General features: G+C 44.2%; 2 protein-coding genes and 1 non-coding gene across 14 annotated transcripts in view; 1 reads left to right on the top strand and 2 right to left on the bottom strand.

Moving 5' to 3' along the window:
• Positions 1–1,835, top strand: part of FGFR1 (fibroblast growth factor receptor 1) — a 48,365-nt gene extending 46,530 nt beyond the window's left edge. For all 7 annotated transcript variants that reach the window (XM_025886128.2, XM_073902476.1, XM_073902475.1 and 4 more), the window contains 3 exons: positions 261–398; positions 527–632; positions 743–1,835. In XM_025886128.2, the coding sequence (XP_025741913.1) occupies positions 261–398; positions 527–632; positions 743–919 (421 nt within the window). In that variant the 3' untranslated portion in view covers positions 920–1,835. The remainder of the gene's footprint in view (positions 1–260; positions 399–526; positions 633–742) is intronic.
• A 986-nt stretch (positions 1,836–2,821) lies between these two features.
• Positions 2,822–23,475, bottom strand: LETM2 (leucine zipper and EF-hand containing transmembrane protein 2). Of its 6 annotated transcripts, none has more exons than XM_073902480.1 (12): positions 22,948–23,475; positions 21,739–21,819; positions 20,020–20,473; positions 19,251–19,394; positions 15,100–15,237; positions 14,254–14,454; positions 13,036–13,155; positions 9,543–9,656; positions 7,190–7,279; positions 6,768–6,869; positions 4,738–4,854; positions 2,822–3,918 (listed from the first exon to the last, which is right to left on the bottom strand). In XM_073902480.1, exons 2-12 carry the CDS (start codon positions 21,783–21,785, stop codon positions 3,853–3,855), a joined length of 1,593 nt encoding a protein of 530 aa, XP_073758581.1. In that variant the 5' UTR covers positions 21,786–21,819; positions 22,948–23,475; the 3' UTR covers positions 2,822–3,852. The 6 variants fall into 6 exon arrangements, 5 of the variants coding, with proteins under 5 accessions (XP_073758581.1, XP_073758580.1, XP_073758578.1 ...); XM_073902479.1 differs by lacking the exon at positions 22,948–23,475 and adding an exon at positions 22,411–22,926; XM_073902477.1 differs by lacking the exon at positions 22,948–23,475 and adding an exon at positions 22,415–22,926.
• On the bottom strand, positions 20,681–20,790 carry LOC112834874 (U6 spliceosomal RNA). Its single transcript, XR_003211052.1, has one exon. It is a non-coding gene; the product is annotated as a U6 spliceosomal RNA (small nuclear RNA).
• Positions 23,476–23,581: the final 106 nt, after the last annotated feature.

The raw sequence follows: 23,581 nt of genomic DNA, 5'->3' as shown, positions 1-23,581 counted from the left end.
GCGCTGGGGATGACGCACTGGGGGGGGTCAGGATGATGTACTGGGGATGACGCACTGGGGGGGTCAGGATGACGCGCTGGGGGGCGTCAGGATGATACCCTGGGGGCGGTCAGGATGACGTGCTGGGGATGACGCGCTGGGGGGGGTCAGGATGATACCCTGGGGGGGTCAGGATGACGCACGGGGGGGGGGGTGGAAAGGACTCTAGGCTGGCCTGGCTCTGTGCCCATAAGACCCGGTGGCTCTGTGTTCCTCCACAGCTGGTCTTTTGGGGTGCTCCTGTGGGAAATCTTCACTCTGGGAGGCTCCCCATATCCTGGCGTGCCTGTGGAGGAGCTTTTCAAGCTGCTGAAGGAGGGTCATCGGATGGACAAGCCCAGTAACTGCACCAATGAGCTGTAAGCATGGGAAGACACCTGAGGTCCTGGGCCAGGTCCTGGGGGAAGAACGGAAGGAGAAAGGGGTTTAGCTTGATAAAGCAGCCCTGCCTGGTCCTTCCTGCCCTGACTCGACAATCCTCTCCCAGATACATGATGATGCGGGATTGCTGGCATGCAGTACCCTCTCAGAGACCTACCTTCAAGCAGCTGGTGGAAGACCTGGACCGCATTGTGGCCTTGACCTCCAACCAGGTGAGGCTGTCCTAGCCTAGACCTTCAGTCACCGTCCACGAGGCGCACCTCTGTGAGTGAGCACTGCCGCGGGGCGGAGAGTGCCGGACCTTTTGTCTCTCCTTGCACAGGAGTACCTGGACCTGTCCGTGCCCCTGGACCAGTACTCTCCGAGCTTTCCTGACACCCGAAGCTCCACCTGCTCCTCAGGGGAGGATTCTGTCTTCTCTCATGAGCCGTTGCCCGAGGAGCCCTGTCTGCCCCGACACCCAGCCCAGCTTGCCAATGGCGGACTCAAACGACGCTGACTAGCACCCCCGCCCCCCGTGCCCAGACTCCATCATCCACTGTATCCCTCACCCCCCACCCCTCCCTGCGAGACTCGCTGCCTTCCCCTTTGCCCCTTTCGTGCCGGCAGGAGCCAGCTGCCTTACCTGAGGCCTTCACCCCACGGAGTTCACCTCTCTTCCTCTTTCTCCTCACAACCTGCTTGTGTGAGAGAGGAGCAGAGAGGCAGGTACTTGCTCATGGCCACTTTGTCCGCTCCCCCTTGTTGGACCAAGACCCCTCCCCACCACCTCGGAGCAGTGCCTGGAGGGCTGGGGAGTGGGAGATGAGCAGGCGTGCGGGCAAGAGCTGACCCGAGCTTTCCTGTGTTGGTTTTGTCTGCTTCGGGGACCCGTAAGCCCGTGCTCTGGGGGCGGGGGCCTTGTCCTCAGGGCTGCAGCCATAGTGGGGGGGGGGGAGGTCAAGTGCTCCGGGCCTCGGCTGAGGGCAGCCTCTGCCGAGGGCAGCCTCTACCCCAGATAGATGGTGCCAGTGGCTTATTAATTCCGATACTAATTTGCTTTGCTGACCAAATACCTGGTACCAGAGGATGGGGAGGCAAAGGCTGGGAGCAGTGTCGTGACCCTGGGGCTCAGCCCCAAACTGGGGGCTTTGTACATAGCTATGAAGAAAACACAAAGTGTATAAATCTGAGTATATATTTACATGTCTTTTTAAAAGGGTCGTTACCAGAGATTTACCCACTGGGTAAGATGCTCCTGGTGGCTGGGAGGCATCAGTTGCTATATATTAAAAACAAAGAAAAAAGAAAAAAAAAAGGAAAATGTTTTTAAAAAGGTCATATATTTTTTGCTACTTTTGCTGTTTTATTTTTTTAAATTATGTTCTAAACCTATTTTCAGTTTAGGTCCCTCAATAAAAATTGCTGCTGCTTCATTTTTATATGGGCTGTGTGACAGGGGACAAGGGAGAGAATGTCAGCTGGAAAGGAGTGAGCCTCGTGGGCCCTGGGGCTATGTCTGTCCCCGAGGGCGCCCCAGCTCCCTGCACTTCCCTCGCAACTGCTCCCCCTCAGGTCCTGCCCCGGGACCTCCTCCGGGACAAACCTCCTACCGCTCGGAGGAGACGACTGTGTGCGGTGGGCAGGAACCTCAGTGCGCCCGAGGCTCTGGCCCCCTAGCCAAGGCTCCGCAGCCCTCAACCACAGATTGTTTCCTCAGAGGAAACTGGTGGGGTTGGGTGGGGTGGGAGGGTCAGAAGGGGGGCTGGGAGCCTACCTGGGAATAGCCAAAGGGTAGAGCTCGAGGGATTTAAAAGGAAAGCTACGGATTACGGGACCCAGGGCCTGCAGAAACTCAAACCCAGATACACATCTCCTCCTTCACGTGGGTGCGGTTTTGTCCGTACTTCTATGTGAGGGAAAACTTGTCACGTAAGATCAGTTTGACGTCCGGGCCCCTTGCTTCATGTCTCCCAGCTTACTCTGCTCATACTTCTCCCACCCCCCCATCCCACCATCCTTCCTGTGTCTGTGACCAGACTTCATGTGTTAGAACTATCGCAGATCTTGGCTTCCTATAGTTCTTCCAGGACAAACTCCACCCCATCCCCCAGGAAAGGGGAAAAATTCTCTGAATGTTTGGTGTTTGGCTGCTTGGAAATTTTCTTTCTCTGCCACCTGCTGGTGATCACTGCACTCAACACGTGGATTCCCTCCTCAGAACCTCAGCCCTGAAATTGCGAGTACTCCATCCCCGCCCCTAAAGCTTACTCTTTGCGGGATTACTGCGAAATACAGAAGAAAGTCGGATTCGCTTTCATTTCTGCAGGGCAAACAGGATTGCTGCTTTAAGTTTCCTTTCTGAGCTAGCTATTCGGGGGGGCAGCTGCAGTGTTGGCCGCTGTTGTAAAGTTCTCTCTTATCCTTGTGTCTCTCTGTAAATATGCGTCTGTCAACATATTACAGTTTGTGTTTGTGTTTAAAGAAGGCATAACTTGGTGAACAGAGCCAGGAAATGAATTTCTGCTCTTAAAATCATTTGCTTTGAGACCTTAGAGTGGTGTCTTTCCTTGTAAAATACTGATGCTCACTTCCTCCTCAGCTCTCCCTTGAAGCTATGTTGTGTGAGTGGATGGAGGATCTATAAAGCGCTTTTAACATGCCTTCGGGAAAGGTGCTGGAGAACTACAAGGCACTGTTACTATAACCGTGATGTCCTTGCTGTTACTACTCCGATCGCCCACAAATTTCCCCAGAGACTGAGCTGGCTGTCAAATAAAAGATAGTAAAATTGACCTGAGGGAAAATGAAATGGCCATTTTACTTAGATAACCAGATTGGGTCTCCTGAGGAAAGGAATCCAGTTTATCTAATGAAGACGTCGTGCTGTCAAGGCACTGAATCTGTCTGGTTTCGGAGGGTTAAAAGATTAGGGCCTGGGATCATCACACCATTAATCAATACTGCCTTTCCACCTTATTTCTAATTGCCATAGACTGGGGATCATCAGTCCCTTGGCACCACTAATGTACTGTATTGATCCTCAAGTAAGAAAGATTGAACCCCAGATGAAGCAAGAAATCTGTCTCCATGACAGTGAAGCCGCTGTGCCTGTCAGCCGCCACGGGGGGGCGCCAGCAGGCCAAGGTCTCTGTCAACGTCGGCGGGGGCGGGGATGATGCGCCAATCTGCTTCGGAGCTCCATTAGTCTGACCTTACCTACTGTGAACTAACTGGCGGTGACTGGGAAATCTTTAGCCTGGGCTTTAGCGTTACAGCGTATTTATTTGATGTCACCAACGTGACTGGTATTGTAATGACTGAAGTACAGACTTAGACGTGGCACAGGTGTGGGGTCCATAAATGCCAAGCTCCACCAACACCTCCGTGTTGTAGCAAAACTCTTACGTGTGAGATGCAGGCCAAATCTGACATCACCACTGAGGCCTGATTTTAGAAGCTGCCTAAAACCACACCCAGTGAGGAGATGAGTAGTTGGCACAGCGAAGGCCTAGGCATCTGCAAGGAAGGAGAAAGCTCTGTAGCAAGCTGGCGTAGCCCCCCACCCCACTCAGCTGGGGAGAGCCAGGGAGACGGAAGGTCAGCAAGAACCCAGCTGTTCAGGAAGATTCAGTCTGGGGCAAGTTCTCTCCAGGTTGGCACCTAAGAGCACTCAGGGCCACGTATACGACACTGCCTCCCAGATGTTTGTGTTGGAGCATAAAAGTGACATTTAATGAACATGCTGCCAACAATGGCCTCGTCTCTTGTTACTCATGGAGGGCTGGGGTTGGTGGTGTGCTGGAGCTGATGGTGCACACCTCTTCCTGACTCTTCAGTGACCTGTTGGCAGCTTGAAGTCAAATGCTACCAATCAGGACACTTCCTGTCCCCCAACCAGAGCTGGTAATCGTTTACCAGAACACCACTATCTCCGTTTCAGCACGGGCCTAGATGTAACAAACCTATAGAGCCCAACAGCCAAGAGCTCTAGGTGATGAGACCAAAGAGACATCCTAGACTTCTCTGAGCTACTATCCTAAGAATGGGAAGAGGGGTATGTCCAGTGTCTTAGATGCCTAGATGTAGAAAAAAGTGGGTGAGGGCCAGCTGGGGCCAGAAGTGACCAGGGGCCCCTTGCCCCAACCATTCCCACTCTGCCTTGTAAGGAAAACCAGAACTGTAGAACAGCCCAGTAGTACTTAATGAATCATTCAGCAAAAACAGGATTGAACAAGTTAAGTAGCTAAGCCCTTGCCCACATTCAACACTTGAAATGTGAGCTAATTAAAATAAACACCCATCGTTTTAAAAATGGGAGGATTTATTGTGAATCACCTTGCTAGGCCAATGGCGAGATCCACTGAATGCTGCGTAGTAGGGATTCATCATTCTCGAGGAACTGGAGTTCGTTAGCAGGCCAGGGTCGGGCTTTTCCTCAAGGTGGAGAGGAGGCTTAAAAAACATTGTAAAGTACAGATCCTTGCTGGGAAGCGCCAACGACAGTCCTCCCTTGGGTGACCCCAGAGAGGGAGACTGGGGTTGTGCTTGGCTTAAATGACTCCGCTCTAACTGCTTTCAATTTCACAGCGAGCAGAGAAGACCCAATTTCATCACCCACAAGCCAAAATATCTTCTTTCTAAGCACTGCCCAAGGGAAGAGGGCTGTTGGTCAGCTGCATGGCAATGTATTATGTTAAGTTTTCTCAGGACTGACCATCCTGAAAACACCGAACATAAGGATCTGAACATAATACTCTACTTGGTCACAAAAGGGATTCTATCAGACTTTAACCACCCTGATGACTAACAAATGGTGTTTGTGAAAGACAAACATCAGGAAAACATACACCCAGCACAGACAAATGGTTAAGTCCTAAACCCTTAATTATGTTTCCTGGCAAAATGGTGGCTAATGAAAGCCCCGCGTGCTGGAGTAGTGGCAGCCTCCCAGATCCTGCAGCCTCCGCAGGCCCCAAGGTGGGGGGGGCCTCCCAACAGCCAAGCACCAGCCAGGCCTTGCTGATCACCAGTCTGCCAAGCTCCCCGTTTTCTTCTCCCCAAAGCTGCTTCTTCAGGTCCAGAAAGGCATTACCGGGGCGTACCTCCATTCCATCCCATTAAGGTGCTTTGCTTCCAGGGCACTATTCCTACTGATGGATCCCTGAAAAAGTTAGGTGGTCTCACAACGGTTTTGGAGTTTCCCAGTCCTTACGGGGGAATCTAAGGTGCCAGGCTGATTCCATTATGAAAAGAAAAAAAAAAATTCCTCCCTTAAAGGACATACACAGGAATACGAAGCTGTTCAAAAATAACATGGGGAGGGGGCTTTACACACAGTTTGGTGGGATGACATCATGGTACAGAGGAAGTTGGCTTTGCAATTATATTTCTAAATGGTCTGAACTTGGTCTCACTGCTGACATCATCTGGAACGGTTACAAGGCCTCAAAGGCCTGCCCCAAGGACGACATGGCTGATCCTCTGCTTAAACCAGACACAGAGCGTCTGAGCTGGGCAGTCCTGTATGGATGCCACCACTGCGGGCAGGAAGCTGACGACAGTGAGCTTCATCCTCCACTGGTCCTTATGCTCCTTTTGAACTCGCCTTGCTGTTCTGTGTTGTCTTTTGTGGTCTGGCCTGGAGCGTCTAGGTACAAGACGTAAGGACTTTAGGTACTGCCCACAGTGAGATGTGGAAGCCCCTCAGGAATCCCTTTTCTATTTTCTTGATCAAATAATGACAGACCACAAAGTCAAATCCAAGTATGCAACTCACCTCGATAATAAAAATTAAGACGACCTGCCAGCCAGGACCCTAGGTGTCCACCCCTGGGCATCTGCGTGTTAGCCAGCTCTCTTCCTCGGCCCTCAGGGGCCAGTAGAGCCGGTCGAACTCTCCCATGACCCCCCTGCCCCAAATTCTTTCATCCAAACGGGAAAAGCGGATAGATAAGTAATTTCTTATTTACATACATTTCTCCTAAGATTTAAATTGCTTTCCTGCTAGTATTTCCTGACATTTGAAGCCTGTGTGAAATACACAACATATGGGGACTATTTCCATCTGGCACAAAAGAAAATAAGAATCTGCCTATATTGTAATTAGCTTCTAGACTTCACATGTTTAGGCCTCATCCACGCCTGCATTGGTTGATAAGTTGGGGTTTTTTTGGGGGGGAGGTCTGCTTTTGGATAATTGAGTTTTAAAAAACGTAGTGGTTATAAAACGACAAAAGTTCAGCCTACAACTTCCTGTTTGGATGACAGGAAGAAGCGTGCGGTGTTTTGCAATAGTAACAACTCTAGATTCTCACTGCCCTTAAAAATAACTAGAGATGAAATGTGTTCTTTTTTCAGATACTTACAGCTTCTTTAGCAGAAGTGATGGGTCCTTTAGGTAATGGGATAGGCGTTGATGGTGTTATGGGAGATGAGGGAACGGGTGGCAGCTGTATAAATTCTTCATCCTTGAACAGCAAAACTGAGAGTTGGGTTACTGATTTAAAACAAAATGGGTATTAGATCTATAGTCACACTGCCATGACCACCAGGAGCGTGAAACAACCACATCTTCCGGCACAGGGTTCAAGAGGCTAAATCTGGAACCTAATTACATAGAGCCAAATGTTGACCTTTTTAAGAAACAGATCTGATAGTACAATAAATAGTCCTGATTAAATAACACCATTGTATTGAAATTCAGTTTCACTAAGAGAGTTAAAAATGGATAAATTAACTTATTTTCATTTTTAAACCTAATTAATCAAATGAAAAGTAAAAATCTAACCTTAGTTCCCTTCAGTGAAGGTGCTAAATCCACCAGCGTCTCTTTAGATTCAGAAGTATGTGATTCCACAGGAATATTTGGTTTTGGAGACTAGGAAGAGAAGTATTTTATAAGAACATCAGCTTTCTGCTATTCCTGAAACTCAAAAGCATTTTTACAGTAGTTAATGCTTTCTAGCACAACTTGCTTTCCACTCACTAAATCCCTAACTTCTTCCAACTATGCCCTTTAGGAGAACGTATGAAATATGTCCCTGAAGGAACAACTTAGTATTATTTATCTTGGAGTTTTGAGCTCCCTACATACAAAAGTTGCACTCTAATGAGATTCTAGTATTAAAACTCCTCGGTCTGGGCGCTTGGCTAGCTCAGTCGGTGGAGCATGCAACTCTTGGTCTCAGGGTTGTGAGTTCGAGTCCAGTGTTGGGTGTAGAGATTACTTAAAAAATAAATTAAAAAAAGTCCTCAGCCATTAATAAGCTCCTGATTTGCCAATTCTAGTCCTGTTTTCAGTCTGACAAAAGAAGGTTGCCTTTTCTCAATTACTCATCAGCTTCTAATAGCACTGATATAACCTACTCAAAATTAACATCTTTATCATTTTTGGTATCTAATAATAAATAAGTTTGTCTGATTTATTAAAATGGTAGGTGCTGCTTAATAGAAGCTCCTGCAACATGAGGAAAATGGAAGATATGGTATTTTGAGAATAGCTAGCTAACCTATCTTCAAGAATTATAATTAGATTTGAAAAGTAAATATGTCACTGCTCTTTGGAACTAAGTAATTGCTTTGTGTACTTGGGAGGGAAAAGAGCTACATATATCCAAAATTAAAGTATATTTAACTTGATGTCTGTAAATTCTTTACTGAACCTAGCATGCTACTTATTCTCATTTTGTATATATGGAAAAAGGAAGTTTTAAAACATGGTTTAAAAAAAAAAGCAACCAATAAAATGCCTAGGAGCTTGTCATTTTGTCCTTAATTTCTAGGTCTTCTTTTTTTAAGATTTTTTATTTATTCATCTGAGACAGAGAGATACAGAGAGAGAGAGAGAGCATGAGCAGGGGGAGAGGCAGACGGAGAGGGAGAAGCAGACTCCCCCTTAATTTCTAGGTCTTTCTCAAACATTCCAAAAAGCAACATCTGGCTAAAGTGTTTATGCCCCTCTAGAATAATTCCGAGAACACAAATTTAGCTCTGAGATATTGTGCTACTCCAAGATTTCCTTGCTCCTGAAAGCAGTCTAAGAATGACAAATTTGGTCTGTCTTAAAGACCAAAGATAGAGTAAGAACCAGGTAGGCTGCCTTTTAGAAGATGGTCTGGGTTCCAAAATTCCTCCCACTCTCCCTAGAATCCTTCCCAAAGCCCAAATCTGATTAGTCTCTGGAAATGTGGGAAGGCAAAGCACAAGGGTGTTCCCTGGAGTACATTTGTCACGCTGGACTTCATATCATTTCCCTTGGCTTATCCAAGGAATCACTAGCATAACTAAATTAAAAATGATGGGTCCCCACTTCAGAGAACTTAGTTTCATCTACTAAACCACATGTGCAGCATCTTCCACAATGGTCTCTCCTTTCTCACTCATGCAGATTCTGACTTAGACATGAAGCCACAAAGTAGAGAAGTGAGAGGCCCCTTCTGACCAGAGCAAGATGCTCTAGTGATTGGGCTAATCCTGGGTTTTTTGGTAAAATGCCAGGAGGGGAAAAAAAAGGCTGCTGAATTAAAGGCAACAAAAAATGATTAAGGAAAGGAGTGGAAGAAAGACAAAAAGTTTATATTCTAGATTGGCCTTTCACCGCTTCAAAATTAATAGGAATCTGGACAAATGAAATAGACACGAAAGAAGAGGAACCACTCAGTTTCAGAAGAGCAAGAGTCTGCTAATGAAGGCTAAATAGTTAAGGAGAAAGAATAAACTGGATTCCTAAATCAAGCTGGAACAGACAGTAAGAGCCCTATAGCTAGAGTTAGTTTTAGCAATTTTAATTTTTGTATGGAATTTTTTTTTAAAGATTTTATTTATTTATTTGAGAGAGAGAGAATGAGAGATAGAGAGCATGAGAGGGAAGAGGGTCAGAGGGAGAAGCAGACTCCCTGCTGAGCAGGGAGCCTGATGTGGGACTCGATCCCAGGACCCCAGGATCATGACCTGAGCCGAAGGCAGTCGCTTAACCAACTGAGCCACCCAGGCACCCTGTATGGAATTTTTTAAAGATTTTAAAGCACACTGGACCAAATGCCAAAAGATATTCCAAAAGAAATGTCTACCTTAACTGCAAGAGGAAATAAGACATTTGTGGAGAGGCCCCAGTTAAGGAAATCTAGACCCTGGGCACTCACCTCCCCGCTTAGTGGTATTTCAATGGGCTTTGGCTTCACATCTATCAGGTAGAAGGTTCGTGACAGAAGCAACAGAGAAGGAGGGACGTTCTCCTTCAGGTGGAGGTCCTGCCACTGGAGAATGGAAGGAGAATAAAACAGGACAGAACCCCAGCATGTTAGAACTGGACATGACCCACCGTCACCGACTGATTCCCTGGTTTCACAGCTTCCCCAGGCACATGCTGGGAACCAGCAGCAGGACAAGGATGAGAACACTCGTCTCCTGGCTTCGGCACCAGTGGCTGTAGTCTGCATCCCCCCTCACAAAAGTGGGATCCTCTGAGTTGGAGAGGGAGAGTTCCGGTCACCTCTCAAACCGACTGTGGATCAAAGGAGCTAAGTATCTTCTCTTAGACACAGAGCAGATAAGGGGAAAGACTAAGACTCACTCATAACCAAAGAAATAAACATTAAAATGAGAATGAGTGTAATTTTCAAGTATCAAACTGGCCAAACTTTTAAAAAAATAAATACATAGATATATACATAGATGATAGATAGATGATAGATAGATAGATGGATAATACCTGACAAAAGACAAAATTCAAGAAGTAAATAAAATATAATCAGTTACAATAAGCCTGCCTTCTACTCCTATCCTTTAACTACCCTGTTTCCCTCCCTAGAAGCAACCACTGTTACCAGTTCCTTATACAATCCTCAGAGATATCCTGTGCACATACGAACACACGTTTGTATGTTTTTTATCTTCACATAAAGGGCGATATATACACACTGTTCTGTCCTTTGCTTTTCTTCACTGAAATGTCTTGGACATTGATTCATACCCATAGCTGTAGAGCTGCCTCCTTTTTAACCATCTGTAAACGATTCCATTGTTGCACGGAAAGGCCATAATTTGATTATTCTCCTATTTATGAACTTTAGGCTGTTTCCAATCTTTTGCTATTATAAATGGTGCTGCAGTGGATAATCTTTTTTTTTTTTTTAAAGATTTTATTTATTTGACAGAGAGGGACACAGCGAGAGAGGGAACACAAGCAAGGGGAGTGGGAGAGGGAGAAGCAGGCTTCCCGAGGAGCAGGGAGCCCGATGCGGGGCTTGATCCTGGGAACCCGGGATCATGACCTGAGCCGAAGGCAGATGCTTAACAACTGAGCCACCCAGGCACCCCTGCAATGGATAATCTTATAGATATGTCATATTGCACAAGTGAAATTTCTAGGTCAAAGTGAATACATTTTTAAATTTTAAATTTTGAAAGATTTCATGGAGGTTTTTATCAGCAATGCATGAGTGCCCCTCTCCCCAACCCTCAACAACACAGTGTGTTATCAAACTGATCTTTGCCAATGTAACAGGTGAATGTGACATCTCATAGTTTTAATTTATCTTATTATGAAGTTAAGATGTTTCATATGATTATCATCTTAGAGTTTCCTTTCTATGAAATGCCTGCCTGTATCCTAACAGGAATTTCTGAATAATACATAGTGCCGAATATCATATTGTTGGATTAGTATCCTCACTCCTTGGTGGGAAAAATGATACACTCTTCCAAGAAAGCTATTGGACAGTATGAACCCACTTAATGCTCTATGTTCAAGATGTAAATGATTTTAAGAACCCTTCTCTACAATGTGTTCATCTTCCAGCAGAGCAGGTCCAACAGCTAAAAGGAAATAGCTACCTGACATGGTTTCAAAGTCACAACAGTGGCTCCTATTCCAAAATAATTTGTGTATACTTTATAGCATTTCTTACAGTTGCAAGAATGAGAATTTTAATAGGAGTTACTGCTTTGTTTGAAAACACTGATGCTCTGGGGTGCCTGTGACTCCGTCGGTCAAGCGTCCGACTCTTGGTTTTGGCTCGGGTCATGATCTCATGGGTCGTGGGATCAAGGTGGGAGCCCCGCCTTGAGGCCCACATCTAGCTCCGTGCTCAGCGGGGAGTCTGCTTAAGATTCTCTCCCCCGCCCCTCCCCCAACTCATGTGTGCACATGTTCTCTCTCTAAAATAATCTTGAAAAAAAAAAAAGATTTGATGCTCTTAGTTAAAATATGTTGTCAGTGGGAAAATATTAAACATCTGTTGCCAAAGCTAACACTTTGCATTGGCTTGGGGTACTAATTGGAAAGTAGTCCCAGGTGAGCCCTCAGGGCAAGGCTCAGACCTCCAGATGGATTCATACAGGACAGGCCTTGGATTTGAGGTTTTGTCTGGGGCCCTTAAAATACCTGGAGTATGCAAAATTCTAAGGTGGTCCCAAGATTCCTGGTCCCTAGTGTACCCACACCTTCTCCCAGTTATTCAGACACGAATCTAGGTGCTGCTGTGAGGGATTTTGCAGAAATAATTAGGGTTGCGAGTCAGTAGATCTGAAAGCAGGAAGTTATCTGAGTAGGTCTCACCTAATCACGTGAAGCCTTTAAATCTGGAGCCAGAGGTCAAAAAGGGGAAGTCTGAGATGTGAAGCCTTTGGGAGGCCTCGTGTGTGAGAAGGTCTCTCCTTTGCTGGCTTTGCAGATGGACGGGGCCTAGAGGTGAGGAATGCAGGGGGCCTGCAGGGCTGAGGAGCCTGGGGCTGACAGCCAGTGAGGAAATGGGACCTCAGTCCTACAGCTGCAAGATACTAAACTCAGCCAACAAACTGAATCAGCCTGGAAATGGAGACTTCCCCCAGAGCCTCCAGATAAAACACAGCCTGCACTTCTGACAGAACTTGTAAGCTAATAAACCACTAAGTTTGTTGTAGTTGTTTAAGCAGCAATAGATTCGAAGGGGTACATGCACCCTGATGTTTATAGCAGCATTATCAATAATAACCAAATTATGGAAAGAGCCCAGATGTCCATCAACTGATGAATGGATAAAGATGTGGTGTGTGTGTATACACACACACACACACACACAAATGGAATATTACTCAGCCATCAGAAAGAATGCAGTGACATGGATGGAGCTGGAGTGTATTATACTAAGTGAAATAAGTCAGAGAAAGACAAACACCCTATGATCTCACTCATATGTGGAATTTAACAAAGAAAACAGATGAACATACAGGAAGGGGGAGAAAGGAGAGAGAGAAACAAACCATAAGGGACTCTTAAGGATAGAGAACAAACTGAGGGTTGTTGGAGGGAGGTGGGAGGCGGGATGGGCTAGATGGGGGATGGGTCTGAGGGGGGCACTTGTTGTGACGAGCACTGGGTATGGTACGTCAGTGATGAATCACTGAATTCTACGCCAGAAACCAATATTGCAGTGTATGTCAAGTAAGTGAAATTTAAACTTAAAAAAGAAAGAAAACTAATAGAGTACCCTGTCTCCATCAAAAATAAATCTAGCTTCTTCAGCATCCCACTGCTCAATTAAAGAAGGCAAATTAGGTGGGATGGCTCGCCTGAAAAGTAGAAATCACAGTGAGGTCTACAAATTGCAGGGGACAGAGTTCTAGTGAAAAGGGCCCAGGAAAGCTGCAACTTGCCTCTGTGAGCTGCTGTCTCAGTTGTTCCTCAGTGAGACCCAGGGATCTCATCCCCCGGGCCCTGCAGGCAGCTTGCAGTTCTGACACGCTCAAAGCACTCACCCCTTCTCTGGCAATTACCTGAAAGCAACGTAAGGAATGTCATTGGATCTCCTGGTTCCAATTTTACTGAATCCTACATTCCAACAAATCAGGGGCAACACCAAATCTGATGCTTTCACATCGGATTGTCCTCTCGCTGACTAAAGGGGCAGCAGCTGAAAATGAGGGGAATCCTGCCAACCGGTATTAATAATATCAGAAGTAGTCATGTAACTCCTCCCCAACACTTTGTCACCAGAGTGATCCTCTTCCCTCTTGATGTGCCTTTCCCCTTCATGGCAGCTTCAGGATTCACTAGAAAATATCCCACTTGAGAAGCTTCCAGTGTACCATTAGCTGGATGTCCCAGGATCGCTCTTCCCCTACCAACCCCCTACCTCCATCTGGGAATGGCCCTAACTCGGGTCCACCAAATTCGCTCGATACATAACACGGTTTCTGCTTGGTGTGACCCAAAACTAGGGTACTTCTGGGACCAGTTTTGTTTATTCCAAAATTCTGAAAGCAACAGCTGAAATCTAATGAGACCACAGGGATCATGCTTTCTCCGTTCCGGGAATCCTGCTCCCTCAGGCAGAATGCTCTAAAGCAGCTGATTCTGACTCAAGAAACATTCTTTCCATTTTTTAAGGAGTCTAATTAGTAGTTATGATGCCTTTCCTCCATCAGATGTTTAGGCTCGGCTCTCCCTCCCTGCATTACGCCTTGCCACCCCTCCTTATCAGGCCAACTCACCCAGCAGAATATTTACTTTGGCACCAGCTCTGAGGAAGGGGAGCTGAGGTGTGAGAGTAGAGCACTGTCCTTAGCAATGGAAGACTTAGGAACCTCCTGGCGGCTGTTCCTTCCTAGTGGGTCCTAACTGATGTAGATTACTAAATCGCTAACTGCTTATGAGGGCACTCTCCAGAAAATGCGTCAGAGTACGACAAACAACTCCTAAAATGAGTAATCTGGGTTCAGATTGTCATGGTAATGATTGTTTAAACCACTCAATGGTTTGCCAGAACCCATCTACGAGCAGATCTAGGAGAAGATACTGCACTTTATCACAAAGCCACCCTAAGGGATCTCCCAAGCCTTGCTAATTCCCCATGGCTACAGTTCAGCTCTTACTTCATCATCTCCTTTTATAGACTTTAGTTTCATCAGAAGTTGAAAGCGGAGCAAATTGTTGGTTCCAAAGGACTGCAACTCTAGAAGCTTGCAGAGGGCAACCAGCTGAGGTCGATCTAGGTGCTCCAGGGTTAGCTGATCTTCAAATAGCTTGGAAAAGCGAACTATCTCCTTTGTGCTGGGCTTGTGGCCTGTCTGGACCTAGGCAGTGGGACAAAGATGCTAATTAAAATGTATTTCATAGGGCTCCGGGGGTGGCTCAGTCGGTGGAGCATTTGGCTCAGGTCATGATCTCATGGGTCGTGGGATGGAGCCCCACTTTGGGCTCTGAGCTCAGAGGGGAGTCTGCTTGAGACTCTCTCTCCCTCTCCCTCTGCCCCTCCCCCCACACACTTACACTCTCTCCCTCTCTAAAATAAATAAATAGATCTTTTTTAAAAATTATAAAATGTATTTCTTAGTTCAACTTTCCCTGTAGACTATTTGAAAGACATATCAAAGCATATTAACAGACTCTATCTTATGTCTGGAAATAGGCCCTGTGGTACCAAGAGGCATCAAGAAGTCTGTTCAAGTCAGCCTAAGTCAACTGAAAAATCAGGAGTAGTTCAAAAGTTTGGCTCTAAATCTACAGTTCTTTCCAAAAAGTTATCAACGTCTTCAGTACATGACTGCTTTAAGGTAGGTTTTTCCACACACTACTATAAATGTTTGCAGTATTGTATGTGTATAACTCAGATATTTGCAGTCAGAGACTGTGAACAATTTGGAAGATCCATGATGACCTGAATTTTTCATATAACCACCAGCCTAGAAGTTGTTTGGTGTTACACAAGAGACTGACACCTGTTTGACATAGGATGAGAACTGTACGGAGGCATCTCCCAGCTTGGCCCTGTTCCTCCTTGCCATTTCTGTAATCGTTTCTTGAAGAAATTTTGCTAGTTCCAACTTTGCAGCCATTTTCTTTTTCTGTTTTTCCTCCTTAATAACAGAAGAGGAGAAAGTTAATCAATCCTTCATGATTACAGCCTCATAGATAAAGACGAGAGGAAAAGAATTGTCACTTTGTTATTGTTCATCCCTATTTTGCATGTTAATATTATTTTCAGACCTAGTTAAATGGGTTTTGTGAAAACCAGAACAAATAAAAAGTAGCCTCTATTTGCAACTTGACTCCTTAATTTTACCTTTTATTTCTTACTAATACAATGACCATAATTATTTGATAGATCTAAAATATCCCCTCAGTGGAAGGCTTTGTCATTATTTAGAATGAGATACTATCTCTTAAGCTGGTATAAACCATCTAGGCTGCTAGTTGAGCCAGCCCCTGGTCCCAGAGTGGTCCCAGATTTTGTGTGGGCCACAAACAAAGAAAACTAGGACATTAACTCTATGCTAGAGTAGCATATAGCTTCAGTACAAAACAGATACAATTAATTATAATATACCGACCTAAGTGTTATAACAGATCTGAACAAAGCACTACACAAAAGAGAATTAAATGTACTTTTTTTTTTTTTTTTTTTTTTTTTTTTTTAAGCAATCTCTACTCCCAAGGTGGGGCTTCAGCTCACAGTCCTGAGATCAGGAGTTGCATGCTCTACCGACTGAGCCAGCCAGGTGCTGGCTAAATGTATACTCTTAAGACACGATGTGAACGCGTACTTCTAAATCCTCATTCATTATCAGAAATGCCGTGCGGTAGCATTTTCAAAATAACCAGTCAGGGGCGCCTGGGTGGCACAGTCAGTTAAGCATCCGACTCTTGGTTTCGGCTCAGGTCGTGATCTCAGGGTCGTGAGACTGAGCCCTGCATCAGGCTCCATGCTCTGTGCAGAGTCCGCCTGGGATTCTCTCTCCCTCTCCCTCTGCCCCTCTGGCTCATGTGCTTGCTCGCTCTCTCTGTCTCTCTCTCAAATAGATAAATCTTTAAAAAAATAATAACCATGGTCAGGACTCAGGGGGATGGAGAGGAATAGGCTTCTCTCTCCATTTTTTTAAGTTGCCCAAGGGATTCTAATGATCAGTCAATCACAGCAATCATGAATTTTCAGAAAAATCTTAAAAGACTCAACCAAAAAAAAAAATCACACAACGGCAATGGCAATACCATCATTAGAACCCACTTAGTCATCCATTCCCTACATCCATATCCATCCATCTATTCATTTATTTATTGAGGATCTACCTTGTACTAGGTGCTGGGGATAAAATGAGCGAAAACAGATAAGAATTCCTGCCCTCATGGAACTTCTGGTCTAATGGGAAAGACAAACATTAGTGACTAATGATAATCCAGTAATTCCACAAATTACAGTATAGCAGATAAGTACTACAAAAGAGAAACGCATGGGTGCTCTGATCTGATGTAAATACAAAGTCCTGCTTCCTCCCACTCTGCCTCCCACAACCTCCTCCCCTCCACCACACCTATCTCTCTCTCATTTTCTCATTTGTTTTAGTCCATGGGAAAGAAAGAGAGAGAACGTATTTTCTGAAACTGTGGCCATGGTGTGTATGTACTATATCTGGGGAATGAGCAGCGTTGAGGAAAGAGGAATCTTTAGATAAATCACGTTCTTTATTCCCCCCATCTTCCTGCATTCACGAACACACTCCTTGGAATCCCATGGTATTAACTCTAGGTCCTGATTACCTTACATGTAAGTAAACTAAACCACTGCCAGTCAGATATTGCAATTTGATTCTACCCTTTACATGTGTCTCTAATGTATCTTCAAATTTTTATTCCTAATGCCGCTTTCATAATTTAATCCTTTCTCTCCTGCGCTGCTGTAAGAGCATGCCAGCCAATTTCCCTCCTTTGGCTCTGCCCTCGTCAATTCTTTTAGCCAGCAATACCATTTTTTTCTAAAATCTAGATCTAACCGTATTACCCACCCTCTGCTTAAATTTACATTCCATTATTCACCCTGGTCAAAAGCAAAGTCTAAATTCCTTAGAGTGGTAGACACTTTCCAACCTGACCCCAACACATCACTTTTGTCTCATCTCCCATCATTGATCCCCTTGTATTCCCTGCTCCAACCACAAAGAAGCGCTCAGTGTCTCAGATTATGTGATACTCTTTCACACAAGTAAGCCATTTTAAATGCTATTCTTTCTATCCAGAAAGCCTTTCAAATGCTGTGGCAAACTTCTACCACTCTTCTAGTCTTGGCTGCATAGTTACCTCTTCTAGGAAACATTTCCCAATCCGATTTAAGAGTTGTCCTGTTTGTCCTCCCATCACGTGTTCGTGCCTTCAGACCTCTGTCCAGTGGAGTGGCACAGAATGGAAAGAACAAAGGGACCACCTTAGTTTTCCCAGCCCGTCACCCTCACAGTGACCATCCAGTGAGGACCCTCTTCTCCAGGACTACTCTCAAGCATGAAAGGGTCTGTCTGGCTAAATCATGCCTACTGTTCAACTAGTCACTGCAATAACAGTTGATTTTTGTTTTCTTTATTTTTTAATGGTTAAAAACAAGTTAAAATTCAATGGAAATGGGGATTGTTTTTTCAACAAATGATGCTAGGGAAACTTGGATATCCACATGCAAAAAAGGAAAAAAAAATGAATATTAACCCTGATGTTCCACCTCTCACCAAAATTCACTCAAAATGGATCACAGACTTAAATTTAAAACACAGAACTATAAAACTTCTAGAAGAAAATGTAGGAGGGGTGCCTGGCTAGCTCAGTCAGTAGAGCATGGGACTCTTGATCTCAGGGTCGTTGAGTTCAAACCACACGTTGGGTGTGGAGCCTACTTAAAATTAAGAAAAAAGAAAATGTAGGAGAAAATCTAGGTGACTTTGAATTTGGCAGTGAGTTGTTAGATACAACACCAAAAGTACAATCCAAAAACAAAAACAACTGAAAACTTGTATTTGATTAAAATAAAAAAACATTAGCTCTGTGAAAGACAGTTAAGAGAATGGACAAGCCACAGGCTGGGAGAAAATATTTGCAAGACACGTATCTGCTAAAGGACTTGTATCCAAATACACTAAAAACTTCTAACAATTAGAAAATGAACAACTCCATTAAAAAGTGGGCAAAAAAACAGATACATCCCCAAAGAAGATATACAGGTGGCGAATAAACATATGAAAAGATGCTCAATATCATACATCATCAGAGAATTGCAAACTAAAATAACAATGAGATATCACTTCACACCTATAAGAATGGCTGATATTCAAAGCACTGACAATACTGAATGCTGATGAAGATACAGAGCTTTAGGAACTCTCATTGCTGGTGGGAATGAAAAATGGTACAGAGACTTAGGAAGACAGTTATTTTTTTACCAAACTAAACATAGTCTTACCATATGATCCAGTAATTGCTTTCCTATGTATTTAGGAATCCAAATGAGTTGAAAGCTTATGATCATAAAAAAAAAAAACCTGCACACAGATCTTTATAGCGGCTTTATTCATGATTGCCAAAAACTGGAGTCAACTACAATACCCTTCAACAGGTGAATAAACAACCTGTGGCACATCCATACAATGAACTATTATGCAGTGATAGAAAGAAATGATCCATGAAAGGACTACACACTATGATCCCAACTATATGACATTCTGGAAAAGGCAGGTCTGTGGAGACAGTGGTTGCCATTGTTTGGGGGAGGTAGGAGGAACAACAGATGATGCACAGGGCATTTTTAGGGCAGTGAAACTATTCTGTATGATGGGGTGATGGTAGATACCATGACATTATGCATTTTTCAAAACCCATAGAACAGTACAACACAAAGAATGGAGTCTAATGTAAAGTATGAGATTTAATTAATAATATCTCGATATTGGTTCTTTAATTGCAACAAATAGATCACACAAATGCAAGACATTAATAATAGGGAAAATGGGGGGAGTATCTGGGGACCCTCTATACTTTCTGCTCAATTTTTCTATAAATTTAAAAACTAATGAACAGAGTCCATTAATTTTTTTTTAAGTTAAAAAATCCTACATACCTTTTTGGATTCACTTTCAAAAGTTGATGGCAACATCTCTGGGAAGAATTTCAGAAATGCTGGTAATAAGAATTCCATGAAGGGTACAATTATGAACACCATAAATGGAACCAGGCGGAAGAAATCAACACAAGTCCTCAAGAGCTAAAGAATTAAATGCATAGGCAGTATTCATTATTTTAGGACATGCCCCAAACAAAAATATGAAACCAAAAAAGCCTGCCTTGGTTCTTAAAGTGTTAAAAACCCTAGACAGATTTTCTGCAGCTTTGTATAAAATGGAAAGGTAGGGTTTTCCTCTTTACCATCGCTCTGAAGTAACATCTATGGGATACCTTCAAGGAAATCTATGACAAGCAAAACATATTGCTGACATCATCTATTGTTAGCTTTCATCTATGTCAGGGGTCTGTACTTTAATAGCATCGTGTCTGTTAAAGACTGATTTTTCAAATGCATATACTTAATATATTAACAGTAGTTTCTATTGCGGGTCCACAGATCAAATTTGAAGCTTCTCAATTCCTTGGGGAGATTAGAAAACACAATTATAATCATTTTATAGGCAAGTATGCACAAATCTCAAGAATCTTGCCTAAAGTTGCACAGTAAGTCTGTTTCCGACAAATAAGAAACTCTGGTTCTCACCATCAGTTACTATTCCTACTTTGGGATTTTTAGGATGAATTTTCAGGTGAGTTTAAAACTTGGTTGCCAAATAGTTCATTTTCACTTTACATTTTCTTTCTCAAATATGATCCTTGCCTACCCTTCGTCTCTCTCGTCTGGTCAGCACCTGCCCATGCAACAGTCTCCAAACCATTCTGGCAGCAACTTTGGTGTCAATCCATAGCAAGTAGAATCCATTGTAATAATATTTAAGTTCATCCATAAATCTTTGTCTATAAGATTTCTTTTCTTCCTTAATCTTCATGCCATGTCCTTTTGTGGGCTGAGGGCTTGTCACCTGGGGCTTTTTCGGGGTTTGCTCCAGCTGAGGTTTACCAGGGACCTCTTGTAACCAGCAAGTTGATGTGTGTAACTTTTGTATTATTCTAGTTCGTAAGTGAAGTATTTTATTGCCTGACTGATTAGGATAGGAGTACTTCTTGCTTACACAGTTCTTCATGTATGTTTTATTTAAATGGCAATCTGGCAAGTGAAGAAATGCAAATGATGGGGAATAAGAAGAGCTGGTAGGATGGACAAAATAGCTAGGGAATCTGGAATAAAGAGCAACATCCTTTTAGTTGAGCACATACTATTACAAATTTAAAAACAAAAGAAATAAATCTTTTAATATTTATAATGTTTTAAAAGCAGATGAAATTCATAAACAAATGAAATATAACTTTTTACCCCAGTTGAAGAACAGTGTGCTTTATGGTTGAATGATAGACTCTATGAGAAATATTAATGTTAATTCCTAAAAATAACTGCTATGTTACAAGTTAGAAACTCTACAACTATTCCTGCACATGGGTCATGCTAATCTTCTCTGTATTGTTCCAACTTTAGTATATGCTCTGCTGACGTGAGCACGAACGTCTGTAACTATTAATTTAAAAATCTAACAGCAAACATTTTTTCACCAGCGGTTGTGTTTGAAAGTGTTGTCTTTACTATCATAAAACGGGTGGAACGCTTGTGTCTTTGGTTACTCTGCTGACAGTAGGAATATTGCACAAAACACTTCATGGTCTCTGTGGGAATTAACCAAACACATAGTACTGATTTGTCTGTGTGGTGCCCATGGACTCCCTCAAATGAGAGGCATTTACGGCCCAAATGCCCTTCACCTACAATTCTTCAAGAATGTTAGGAATAAGAATTAGAATTGGGCACCCCAGCCAGGGATCTCTACCTTCTAGTTTTGCAACAGCTCAAAATCTTCAGTTAAATTAGCACATGAGAGTGTTTGAAAATAAAAATAAGACCCATCTAGGCAAAGAAAGTCCCTGGCAAAGACATTTCTTCTGGCAAAGAAAGGGCTTTTCCATTCTTTCAGACTGTTTTTGAAGCACACCAAGATAAAGCACTTTTTGAAGGGCCAAAAGGGAAAATGTACAATGTATCTGGCCCATAGTAAGTGCTCAGTGAATATTCTTTGGAATAAGTAAGTGATAACAGACCCTACGAGGGCAGGTATATGTCCTAGGACTGGCTTGTTTGCCAGCCATTTTACTCATTTTTCTGTCTGAGGGCCCCATGTAACATTCATTAGTTACAGAGGTGTCACCTTGAAACCATTACATCTTCTCTCTTCCCTGTGCCATACATCTAAAAATTACTCAGCCTGAGTTCTAAGGCATATAGAAAATCTGGGGTAAGTTTAAATAAAATAAAATGTCAGCTTCCTAAAAACCAGTATAGTTAAAGCCAACAAAGCTTTCATTTGTTGTGGAACAAGCCTATCCTTTTACATATATCTTTTTCTAGAAGAAAGTTTATATAATGTTGCAGGGGAAGAGGGGATTCCACAGCTTACCTTGTTCGGGCAATAGCTAAGACTGTTTTATAACTGTAGAAGGCCATACTTATATTTGTCTCAACTAGTCAACATAGGAACCTAGACAGAAGGATTAAGTAAATAATTTAGTATTTTAAAAACACACCAATTATAAAGATACCAGGATTTCAGTGTTTACTATTGCAAAGGCAGAAAATTTCCATATTCCATTCAAGGTGTTAAACCTCTCTCAAGGTCATTTCCAACGATCATGAATGTTTTCTCAGCTTGGATTTGAGAATGGTACTTTGAGATCCCAACAAGTAGAAATGATCTCTAACATCATGGTGCTCATGATGGTTATATGGTCTTCAAAGACTTTATTTCTGGTCAGTAACACCTAGTAACCTACTTGAATGGTTGCCAGGTATTTAAGAAGCTAAGCAATACAAACTTTTTTGTAGCCTAAAAATACAGGTAGAATAAAATACCCTGGATTTGTTTCAGTTAGCTTTTTCCCATACTTGGCCAAGTTGCCCCAAACTTTTAAGATTGAAAGTAGGGGCACCTAGCTGGCTCAGTCACTAGAGCATTGGATTCTTTGATCTCAGGGTCATGAGTTCAAGCCCCACGTTGGGTACAGAGCCTACTAAAAAAAAAAAAAAGTACTAACTAACCACATTTATGTAGCAGTTAAGATACACATGGTACCTACTAATAATTCAAGCGGAGGTAAATCGGTTTCCTGTACTGGTGATTCTCCAAAGAGATCAAACTGAGCTACCTTTAAACAAGCTTTATCAAAACCTTTCTCCATCCTGTGGTCCTTTCCAGCCAAGGGCAGCAAGGTGTTTTGGTAGTATCTCTTTTAGCGTCTCCTGTGGCCCTTTTCAACCAAGGGCAGCAACGTGTTTTGGTAATATCTCGGCGTCAACTCTGCTTTCCTGCAGCTGGAAAAGGCGTAGACCAGGGTGCTCTCCTGGACGGAAACCTCAACCACAGAGCTGACATTTTGAACAGGAGTTCAAAGAATACTTCGTAACATCTAAATCCAGGCTAAGGGCGGGCGCTCTCCAGCCGGAGGCATGCCACACCCGATCGGGCGGTTAACCTGCTCTCTGGCCCCTGGGCACCCCCCCCCCCCCAAAGCTGCGGGGAACCACTTCCTAGGCGGGGACTGCGGGAGCCCCGCCTGCGCCTTCGCGCCGCCCACACCCACACGCGTGGGCCCCAGGCTCCCCGGGTTACCTTTGCTTCTCGCCCTTGACGACACAGGGGCAAAACGCGCGGTCGGCTTCCGCAGCCGGCGGCTTTTCTACGCGCAGTGTGTTGGTGGACTGTGTTTGCAGTACCCGGGTCTGGGGGTTGGGGGGGCGGTTCTTTGTGTTTGGGTGCGGGGATGGTGCAGGCACGCGGACGACAACCTTGTTGGCGATCCAGGTTTATGGAAGGAAGACAAGGAGAAGCCGGGCGCAGGGTACGGGAAAAGAAAGGAGGAAGCGAAGCACAGAAGAAGGGGAAATGGAGGTTGAACTCCAAAGTTGGGGGGCGGGCAGGGGCACGAGGTCAAGGGCTGAAGCGAGTGCGGTGGGGAACTAGAAGCTGTCGGGAAACCTGGGCGCTGATGGGAAGAGCAGGATGCGGAGAGAGCGGGCTCCGGAGGAAAAAAAGGCAGGCGAGATCCACCAAATAAATAACAGCCGGAGGACTTGGCCCGCCCACCCCTACCTCCTCGGGCTGGCTCCCCGGAACGGCTGCCTCAGCCCTCCAGTTCCTTCCCAACCCCCCCCTCCCCCAGCTCCCCAGCTAGAAGGGCCCCAGGCCAAGTCTCTATGGCTCCACCTCTTTCCTAACCCGTTACGTCACTCTGAGTGACGACACC

Source organism: Callorhinus ursinus, unplaced genomic scaffold, assembly GCF_003265705.2.
Source record: "Callorhinus ursinus isolate GAN/ISIS: 27379988/994484 unplaced genomic scaffold, GSC_fseal_2.0 scaffold17, whole genome shotgun sequence".
Lineage (NCBI taxonomy): Eukaryota > Metazoa > Chordata > Mammalia > Carnivora > Otariidae > Callorhinus > Callorhinus ursinus.
Note: the sequence above shows the minus strand (reverse complement) of the source record. Positions and strands in the feature narration are given on the sequence as shown.